The 11,280-nt window shown below is 32.3% G+C and overlaps 1 protein-coding gene across 1 annotated transcript; it reads right to left on the bottom strand.

The window, feature by feature from the left end:
• Window positions 1-9,342: 9,342 nt before the first annotated feature.
• Window positions 9,343-10,988, bottom strand: BDBG_17128 (uncharacterized protein). Its single transcript, XM_031724914.1, has 3 exons — window positions 10,800-10,988; window positions 10,247-10,744; window positions 9,343-10,173 (listed from the first exon to the last, which is right to left on the bottom strand). The coding sequence occupies exons 1-2, from the start codon at window positions 10,914-10,916 to the stop codon at window positions 10,355-10,357; spliced, it is 507 nt and encodes a 168-aa protein (XP_031578534.1). The 5' UTR covers window positions 10,917-10,988; the 3' UTR covers window positions 9,343-10,173; window positions 10,247-10,354.
• Window positions 10,989-11,280: the final 292 nt, after the last annotated feature.

The raw sequence follows: 11,280 nt of genomic DNA on the forward strand, positions 1-11,280 counted from the left end.
ATTATCATTCTTAACTTATAATTTTATCAATTTCTTGAAGATATTAACATGTTCTTTGATCAGTGATATTGTATATTCAATATTAATCTTATCTTATAGAGCTGTAGCATTATCAGCTTTTAAAGTTTTAATAGTAATTTGAATGTTTTTAATAAGACTTGATAGTATACATTTATATAGAGACTTAGAACAGATCTTTCACTTCTCAGAATTGATATAATATATAAAAGAGAATTCTCATTAAGTCTTCAATAGAATGTCAGTTTCATCAATAACTTTTATATCAGTTAAAATATTAACATATCAGACTTTATAATTAGAGTTATTAAATATAATTGCTGATTTAATATCTAGAGTATATTTAACTTTCTTCTGATATTTCTGCAACTTATCTCTTATAGTATCTCTTTGTACAGAAATAGATATAGTGAAACATTGTATAATATCAGTTATAATCAGTTAATTTCATAGCATTATCTGTATAAGATTCATAAGATTGTCTGTGATACAATAGATAGATTAATTCAGATTATTATTAAAAGTTAATATTTTAAAAGTGAAAGATGATAAAGAATTTATTAAGTTAAAATAAACAGATTTTATAGATAAATGTTAACTCTTCTTTTCTTTATTCTAAAGCACTTTTATCATCTCATCATTGAATTTTATACTCTGGTAAAAACTGATATCAGTCTGATCTTACAACTCAGAAACCTTCTTATAGTGAGTAATTATTCTATTAATAAGTTATTTACTAGAGTGAGTGATTCTAGATCTTGAGCTGAACTCTGAAGTAACAGATGTATTACTTATATTGAAATAGCTCTGCTTCTTCTAGATATATAAAAACAGATAATATTCTTCATAATAGAGAATACATTTTTGAAAAGTATATGAATCTACTGACTGATGAATTCAGAGAAAATGAAATATCTCTAGTAAAAAGTAAGAGTCTTCTTAAAAAAGATGAACTATTCTTGTCAAAAATATTAATACAATATTCTAAAAAGAAAAATGTGTCATTCAGACTATAATCTGTAGAATTGTTGAAGATTGTATTAATAGATCTATCTACAAGAGCATAATATAGTGATGAGTCACGTGATTGAGTGAGATTACTAACCGCAACGGCCGTAACGGCCAATAAAAAAATAGTAGTAATATGATGTTAATGGCGTTCATTTATAAGAGAGGTTGAACGTGGTTGATTGTTATTATCTAACAAGTAGCTAGTGAAAGCTAAATATATATGTGTGGGTCACGTGGGTTAGAGCTTGTGTAGTAGCTTCAACACTCTCTCATGCTATACAGGCCAGTTAATCCATGCAGTCAAAAGCAGTCAAATAATTCAAATCTACAATAAAAATTAATTACAAAAAGTAGAGTCTAGTTTTCTCATAAGAACTAGCTTCATACATGCAAATACATGTAAATATGTAAGAAAAAACACTCAAATTCATCCTTTCTGTATCTGTATTGCTCTCTCAGTCATCCGAACACCGCAGGGTCTCATTTCTCATATTTTTGTCATTTTATTGTTATTGTTATCATGGTTATCATATAGGCAGTCGGTGACCTGGTTATCATGAGTTATTATGGTTATTATATAGGCACTCAGTGACCTGGTTATTGTGAGTTATTATCTTTATTCTGGGTTATCATATGAGTATTCAATAGCCCAGGTATCATAGTTATCAGTATCATGATTATCATTTTAGTAGGCATGCTCAACAGTGATGTATATAGGTACTGAGCTTTTATTATTATTCTTTGTTGTATTCTTTCAATCAATAGAACACTTTTCAGAGTGTGTGAATCAGTAGTAAGACTCTTCATAGTTATTCTACTTGTAATGAGTACACTTCTTATTATTCTTTTTATTATTCTTATTCTTCTTGATAATGTCTTTGACATTCTTTGTGTCATATCTGGCATTTTTGTCATTCAATGGCAGGCGGAGTAGTATATCTCTGTAGAGATCAAGAAAATCATCTTCTAGTAATATAACATTATCATTCTTTACTGCATAGTTCATACAATCTCTGATAAAGATTAATCACTTCTTAATGAGACTGTTGAGAAGCTTGTCAAAGAATATGAAGTTGAGAATATTAGTATATTCAAGATAAATATACTCAATGTGAATTGTAAGCAGATATTCTATGAACAAGTAGTTGAAGTCATTATAAATAGCAGTTACACTGATATCATTGAATTTCTTAAACAGACAGACTCTGCAGATTTTTATTCATTCTGAAAAGAATACTGTTATAATATTTCATAGAGCAGCAGAACTCAGAGAATCTTGAGATATAGTAAAAAGAGATTTAACTTCAATAGAAACAGAAGATTATATAAAATTATATAGTTAGAAGTTACATTTCTTTCAGAATTATTTCATATTCTTAGAGACATTCTTTAAGAGTTTTATAGTTGCATTTAGAAGATCTTCTGTGTGAGATTACTTAATAACAAGCAGAATCTCTTTCTTTTAAATGAGATAATCAGATATTGATTTGAGAAGATCTGGTTTTTAAAGATATTTAATACATTCACAGAATTCTTGAAGAACTCTGCTCAGTGCAGAAGTATTCTCTTAATTCTGAAGATAAGTAGCAAGATCAGAGCTTAGATTATTATTATCATTGATAGTAGCTGTAGTAGTAGAATTGCTAGAAGCTTTTATCTGATATAGTTCTTCATTTATCTGAGTAATACATCATCTTAAGACAGCAGCTTCATCAGCTATATAATAATATCTTGATTATATTATTATGTAGTGATTTCTCACAGTTATTGAGGTTAGAAAGAATTCAGATGCAGTAGTTGATTCTCTGAGATTTCTTCATAATTGATTGATCTTGTATTAACAGGCATTTAGTATGAGGTATTCGAATGAAAGAAGCAGTATTGCAAAGCTTTTGTATGATTATGCATGCTATAACACTTCATAGAAGTACAAGAGCTCATAACCTGTGAGAGAGATTGAATGTGATTGATTATATTATCTAACTAGTAGCTAGTGACAGCTAAATATATGTATGTGAGTCACATGAGTTAGAGCTTGTGTAGTAGCTTCAACATCATTAACTAGTGTATTGTAAGTGGGAAAGGTTGATTCTTCTATTATTATGAGAGTAGCTAGCTACGTTATATAACATAAGAGATTACATGCAGACGGAGCGATCGCTAGAGCAACGCCATCAAGGCGGCCGCTGCTACATTCCCTCTCACATCATCATGCAAGATCTTAACATCATGATTGTCTTTAAACATCATATAGAAAAGCCTGTCATGCAGTCTCTGAGTCTCTTCAAATCATGCTACATACATTAATTTCAGGCATTCTGACCCTTTTTATCTGTAAGACCTAATAAATTAAGAAATCACTGAAATATAATAGTATCTAAAGATTTAATCAATTCATCTACTATTATTTTCTCAGTTGAGATGTACTTCAAAGATATAATCCCTGCATTCAGCTGTGTATATGAGAAATGAAATCATGTATCAATATACTTACTGCACACAGTTATCACTGTCACAGTGACCAGATCAATTAAACTCTTATTATCAGTATAAATCTTGATTGAGTTGTTTGAAATGAATAACAAGTTCATTATTATATTATATAATTATATTATCTCATGCACTGTCTCACTAAGAGTCATATACTCAGCTTCATTTGAGCTGAGAGACACACAGAGCTGCTTGATAAATTATTATGATATAGAGATATCTACAACTTTAAAGATAAACTCAGATATAGACTTTCAATCATTATTAAGAGAGTCAGCTCAGTCAGAATCTGTGTATTTAACTGATACATATATCATGTTCAGCAAGTCACTTATGTCATTGTTCAGATTCTTATAAAATATGCCCAGATTCTTAGTATTATGAAGATAGTGTATAATATATAGTAGAGCTTTTCATACTTTCAGTGTGAAAGCTGAGTTCTTCTATGCTAGAAGAGATGTCATATAGACATTGTCTGAATGTAATTTAACTGCTAAATACTGCAGACAGCTGACTTTATATTAATATCAAGTCTTTGTAAATCTGCTTTTCTTGTCTGATATGAAAGAGTCATCTAGATATAAGTCTTCATTTACAAGTGAGTGAACAGTAACTGCATCATCAAGATAAAAATCTTACATTAAGTGTGTGATATATCATTCAAGTGTTAATTTAATCTCATTCTTCATACAACTGACTTTCATACTCAGATACCTTTTAGATTTCTTGAGATCTTTAATCTCAAGCTTTTCACTCAGTATGTTCATCAATGAATCAGTGTTCACAGACTGCTCAGCTATAATATGAAGATTATCAATATAAATTATTATATACAGATTCTTTCATATGTTATGTTGTCAGAGATCAGAGTTATATAGATTAAGAGTGAATTCATGTTTCTGCAGCAGAGTTATGAGATAATCATATCAGATTTTCACTGCAGAGTCTAAGTCATATAGAGATCTCTCAACAGTATATATCATTGTATATGAAGTGTCTGCTTCAAAATCAGTGAGTTGATATATATAAACTGTCTTCTCTAGCTGTTCATATAGATAGATAAGTATAATATTAACTTGATACAGAGTTTATTCATGTTTTACTGTAATAATAAATATTATGTAATTTATTATATTTATTATAACAGAGATATATATTTTCTCTCTTAAGCTTTTCTTAAGTTAATTACTGTAGACTACTTATCTGAACTTTCATAATATACTATCTTCATCAGTATTGAGATTCTCAGAGTAATTCTTCTCTATGAATACTTATTGACTGAGAGTCACAGATTCATCAGCAGGAATATCAGAATATAGTATAAGTATTCAGATCTTTCATCTCTCTAAATTAGTTATTTCATATTATATTAAATATCTTTATCATTCTTCTATACTCTCTGATCAGTCTACTGTATTCTTAAAGCTTTTTGATAAGTCATCAGTAATCAGTGAAGAGATATAAGTTATAAAGACCTTTACAGACTGTATTCATAGAATATATAATTTTGAAAAATCAGAAGTATCAGAATTCTTCATCATATAGATGACAGTGATTGAGTCAGTATTAGCTTTCACAGTCATAGTAACAGTCATATTCTTTGGCATTTCTTACACTTTTGCAGAGAAAATTACATCACTTATATCAATGAGCTTATCTGATATAGAACTTCACATGCGGTAGATCATACATTCACAGAATTCAATAAGTTTATATAGATTGGCCTGAGCAGACAGTTTATCTGCTGACTTCTGCAATTCATGAAGATGAGCATAGACATTTAACTCAAGCTCATGAAAATATAAGATCTGTGACGGAGTGTTCATCAGAACTGAAAAAGAGATTGTATAAGAGCTGCAGATAGGTTTCTTATCTTTCATAACTGCAGATCAATACTTCTCATTGTATAGTATAGTAGACATAGATGTGTTATTAGTTATTATAATGACAGTGTTTAATACATCTGCTTAAAATTTTCTAGAGATGTTCTTATCAATAATGATCACTCTCATACACACTATAATCATGTGAATTTCACATTCAGAAACATTATCTTGATATGAAGAATGAGAAGTTATTAGCTTCTAAATTGTACTGTCATTACTGAATAACACAGTAATCTTTGCAGATCTGAATATTATATCAATGTCAGTTCTAACATACACAGGCACTGTAAACCTCAAATTCTTTGTAAATTGAGCTCAATGAGTATAATAGTCATAAGCTTGATCTTTGCTTTGCATGAAATAGACTCATCTATATCTCATCATGTTATCTGTAATCAACATGTAGTATTTAGTTCTCTGATATGACTTGACAGAGTAATTAAACATCTCATTTAATATGCATCTGTCACTCACAAGATCAATATGAATACATTGCATGAGTTAAGTCACTCATGACATGAGAATCTGAGAAAAACAATATATCATACTCTCTTTCACACAACTGTTATAAAAAAAACCAGTCTTGAGACTCTTGATTCAGACATCTGATAATGAATTCTTCATTAACACAATGATGACTTCTGTGTGTATATAATCCAAGTCTGTATATCATTCAGTGAGTGTTTTAACAATTGTGAGAGATTGAGTCTGATTATCATTAGTGAAATTATTGTCATCAGCAGTAGTTATAGCATTTATATATATATATCATTTTGCAGTGTAATATACTGTTCTTGACTCATAATAAATGTCAACTTCTGACATTCTTTCAATAATCTTATATATGAAGCTCTGAGATGTGTGAATCACAGTGAAAGTAACATTATTTAAGACTCTCATGAGAAAGTAAGATGAGATGAATAATAATAATTCAAATCAAAAGCTCTGATCTTCAAGCTTGATAAACAATAACAGATTGACTATGAGATTGAGAATTCAGTGAACATTGTGAATTATAATATTTCTCTCTTCAGATTCTAAGAGAAGATCACTGATTTTCTTGACATGATCATGATCTTCATCTGCAGTGTTAATCTTGAAATCACTGATATAAGCCTTATATTGAATAAGAAACTGCTTTTTCTCTGTCATATTGAAGCTTGCATACATATCAAGAAATCAAGGCTTGAATATAGTGCTAATAGTCACTGAAAAAGCAATCACAGCATTGACTGCAGCAGATTGAGAGACTAGAAGATTGAAAGATTCATTCTTTTTATCATTCTTATTCTTATTCTTCTTCTTACTTCTTCACTTGCTGTGTTCACTGATATTACTACTATTATTTCCTTCAGATGTAATGATACAGTTCTTGTTTAACTTACATCACTGTTCAGTAGTAAGTTTAGAGTGTAGATATCAGCAAGTGTTCTTTGAGTATCAGTTTGTACTGTATATATCACACTTGAAGCTGTCAGTGAATAATGTAGTAGAGATCATAATAACTGTATTGACTCACTGCAGCTTAAGATGTTCATTCTTAGACTTACTTATACAATTTATCAACTGTTTCATGAGATCTTCAATATTAATATTATAAATAGAGTCTTGATCAGTCATGTAGAAATTATTCAAATGTATCTTAATAAAAGACTTTTAATAATCTTTTAAATCAATAAGAAAGAGATTATAATAGAAGTCTTCTAAGTCATTTACTAACTTCTTATAATATACAATCAAATAATAGAATCTTCTCTGAAATGCTAGATAATCACTTTTCTTAACATGTAAGATAATTAATTCTTTTATAATATTTATACATTCTTCTGCAAGTAAGATAGTGTACTCAACTTCAATTCTTTTTTATAACACAGCTATATTATCTGACTCAAGAGTTTCAATAATTGTATGTACAGATTCTAGTAAGAACTGTAATATACATTGATACAGTGCTTTGATATAAATGCTTTATTTTTCAGCACTTAATATATCTTGACTGATGTCTTCTGAACAGATATATTAATTCTTCATAAGAATATCAGATTCACTGACAACTTCAGTGTCTGTAAGAATTTCTGTACATCAGATCTGATAATTGATATCATCAAATGTGATTACAGTCTTAGTATTTATGACTTTTTGAACATTCTTTTGATATTCATGAATCTGAGATTTGAAATTGTTCACAGCAGAGATGATCTCTTAATACATGCTCATTCTATCACAGAATATTATAAGATTATTGAATAATATGAATATTATATTATCTTGACTCATTCTAGACATAAAACTGCTGATAGAATGCACTTCTGTGAGTACTGTATACATAGATCTTAAGCTTGAGATTTCATCATCAGATTCATGATAAGTGTCTGTATCTTAACTAGTAGATAACTTCATGACTTTCTCTATAACTGCTATATACTGAGTAATATCATCTTCATCTGATTCTTTATTAATAGAGGCCTGTTGAGCTGTCTGAGTATAAGAATGAGAGTGTAGAGTCTTCTTTCTATTACTCTGAGAAGTAGACAAGCTACTTATCAGTCATCATAATCTGAATATAGATATAAGAAAAGTGATTCAGATAAGATCAATCTCATTCAGTTATCAACTCAAAGAAAGAATGCAATCTCTTAATCTCTAGACACATCTACTTATTGAAGCATACTTATTCTGAATAATGAGAGTATCTTCTATTCAAATCAACATAGAAAAGTGAATCAATCTGCAGACAATTGACTACAGTGTAATTCTTCTATAAAGATGTGTATAAGAGATCTTATTAAAAGAAAAATCATGAATGTCCTGGGCTATAATCTGTAAGTGAGAAAGATTGATTCTTCTATTATTATGGAAGCAGCTAGCTATGTTATATAACATAAGAGATCACATGCAGGCGGAGCGATCGCTAGGGCAACGCCACCAAGGCGGCCGCTGCTACATGTATGACCTCTTATTTTCCCGACATAACACCACATATCATATGAGAGATTGAAAAAAAAAACAGTGAAAAGTCTCATACAGTAGCAGTGAGATCAGAAGAGATTTTGAGAATGATTTGAAACTAAGATAAGAAGAGAGAGAAAAAGAAAGAGAGAGAAAAAGAAAGAGAGAGAAAAATTAGTACTGCTGTAGTTAAATAAATAACAGTAGAAGATTGAGAAAGTGTTAAAAATAGAAGATACAATAAAAATAGAAGATACAAAAAAGTTCAAGCAACATCCATCTCACAGATCAACCACTCCACCACAAACTCGCTCAATTTTTCGAATAAGAAACCGCTGATAGATCCATCAAACAGCCCTCGATCATACAAGCATTTTGACCCCAACACTGACCACACGCCAAACATGAACCAAATGTGGTTTGAAACTCCTGTGTGGGATTTTAATGTAAGTTAGTTAATCAACCACCTAGTTAGCTGCTCTCAACCCCTTGAGCGGCTGCAAGCCTGAAAGCCTTAAGGAGATAAAAAAGCTCTCCAGGCGGGGCGGGCCTGACTTGTCTGATCTTAGGAATGTATGTAATTTTAGCAGCATGCTGGCACTCATGCTGACACATCAGCTCAGTTCCCAGATCCTCGTACCCCTTTTTATCAATCAATGAGCACAAGCAGTTCAGGCCGGAAGCGACGTGCGGGGTCTGCTCCAGATAGCGACAATAAGACCACTACGAAGACTCATTGATCCCTTGCGTCAACCGATTACGGCGCCTTTTCTTTCTAGACGGCGGACGGTGGAAGAAACAAAATTTCAACCTATCCCAGAACATGATTGGAACACTTCAGCAAGCACAGGATAACTCAGATGCTGTAAACTAGTAAAGATTCTGCGTATTGATAGCATGAATTGCTCTTTGTTTTGTCTTTTAATATAGCATCTTTGACGAAGAAATTGATTTTCTGGAAAGTCATACGGGGTGTACTTATGAGATTGTTGGAATGCCGCAAGGCCCAAAAAAGTTATATGATCCTACATTGAGGCGATGATAGTTGAGCTCTAATTGAATAGAATGTCCACTCCACTTAGACAGCTTACTAAATCGCTAGATGATCACAAGGATATATAAGCCCCAGCAAATATTTCATGAAAAAAGATGGGAATAAGTTTGAACACTAATAAATATCTAGAGGTGGCCGCAGTCCAAAGGTATATTGGTTTTCAGGAGCTTTTTAATGGACGTTATGGACCCTCTGAGACCGGTAATCGCAAAAAAACCTTCGGGCTACTTGGGTGTTTGGGCGGGAATTCGGGTCATTTGTATGGGTGATGCAAGCGGATGCAGTGGAAATACCCAGCATCCTCACAGAATGCTGTCCCCAAACGAATTTCCCTCCTCACCAGATTCTATAGCACATCCCGGAGTTTGGATGCCAAGTCAAAGATGAAAACGATAACAGCCACACCAGGGCAATGTTTAGCGATGTCGACGGAGACAATCTGCCACAAAATTGTTGAAAATATTGATAGGAACGAGGCCCAAGTTTTTTTTTTTTTTTTTTTTTAAAAAAAAAAAATAAAATTACAGAGTCGCCATCCTGAGCCACCAGACCCTATGTTCATGGTTTGGACTTTTAAAAACTATGGCCCCTTCAATGATCTACCAATATTTCCATCAATCATTGAATGCTATTCCTCACACTGCAGTACTGAAAGGTTATCACACCATCTCCGCAAGTGCATTCCTATCCCAATGCAGAGAAAATTGGCTAGGTGCAATAGTAGAGATAAGTCTCAGCAATCTCGCCTCGTGCATGATCAGCTTCCTGTAAGAAGAAAGTTATGGTCCTGGTTAGTGTTTGACTATGACCTAAGTTGCTGTAAACAGTAGACACTCACTAGTGAATCTGCAAGTTGAGACATCATTAGCTCTTCATCCTCAATAAATCCTTGTTGTCTCTCAGTAAGGCTATCTGCGTGATAGGTCTGAGCTCTGTCAAAGTCCAATCAGACCACTCTTTCAGGGTCATTCCTGACAATCATCATGTTCCTTGGTTTGACGTCGCAATGCAGAATCAATGCTCTGTGAATCTCTTGGATGCCACAGATCAAAGCCTCTCCCCACTCCTTTGTAAAATTGTGAGGATAGATCATCTTCATTTTTGGAATATACTTCAAGAGGATGGCACTAGGAGGATTCTTGTCATTAAGAAACATCTTCAGATGAGGTTGATAGTGTGATAAGTCCATCTGTTTCATTGTCTCATAGAACTGAGGCACAATTCCGCGGTTGCAAAGGCTGTGCTTCATTAGTTGTCTGTAGGCAGTTGATTCACAGATGTGAAGGTTTGTTTCGCGCTCAGGAGGTGCGGGCTGGACTGGCCCATTGTCATGATGCTGTTTCAAATGTTAGAATGAACTGTTGTTTTGAAAAGCCTAAGGATACACAGACCACTTTCATTACACATATCTTGTTATGAATATGAACAAGGAATATTTCTGAGAATTCTGAGCTGAAAAGTTTTCGCTTAAATGTTATCTCAGAGGGGTCAATGTCAGTAAAATCCATGCATGAGATGTTGTGTTTCAATCTTCAAGTTTGCTTTGTCCCCTTCAAAATTCGAGGTTTTGCGGGGAAAGGTTGAGCCTTAAGAGAGAAGAGAGCAGGGAATAGTTTGATTTGTTTGCTCAACTTCGATTAGTAACGTAGTTAATCAACCACCCAACGCCCGCGTACGTGTGTACAGAAAACTTGACCTCGCTAAGTGCGCCACTTGACCTCATTACATAATCATGACCCTGACCTCGCACAATACAGTAATAATCAGTTGATAATTGACTTTCAACCTTTCAATTCACTCATTCATTCAGCTCATCAACTAATCAAAGCATGTATAGCTGATTCATAATCAATTAAATAAACAGATAAATTC

This window comes from Blastomyces gilchristii (genome assembly GCF_000003855.2).
Source record: "Blastomyces gilchristii SLH14081 genomic scaffold supercont1.9, whole genome shotgun sequence".
Classification (NCBI taxonomy): domain Eukaryota; kingdom Fungi; phylum Ascomycota; class Eurotiomycetes; order Onygenales; family Ajellomycetaceae; genus Blastomyces; species Blastomyces gilchristii.

Bases quoted from the DNA above. Each gene is read 5' to 3' on its own strand.
- BDBG_17128 (XM_031724914.1), bottom strand. From the start codon at position 10,916: ATGGATTTTACTGACATTGACCCCTCTGAGATAACATTTAAGCGAAAA. The intron at 10,745-10,799 runs GTCTGTGTATCC...CATTTGAAACAG, and splicing joins AGATATGTGTAATGAAAGTG to CATCATGACAATGGGCCAGT.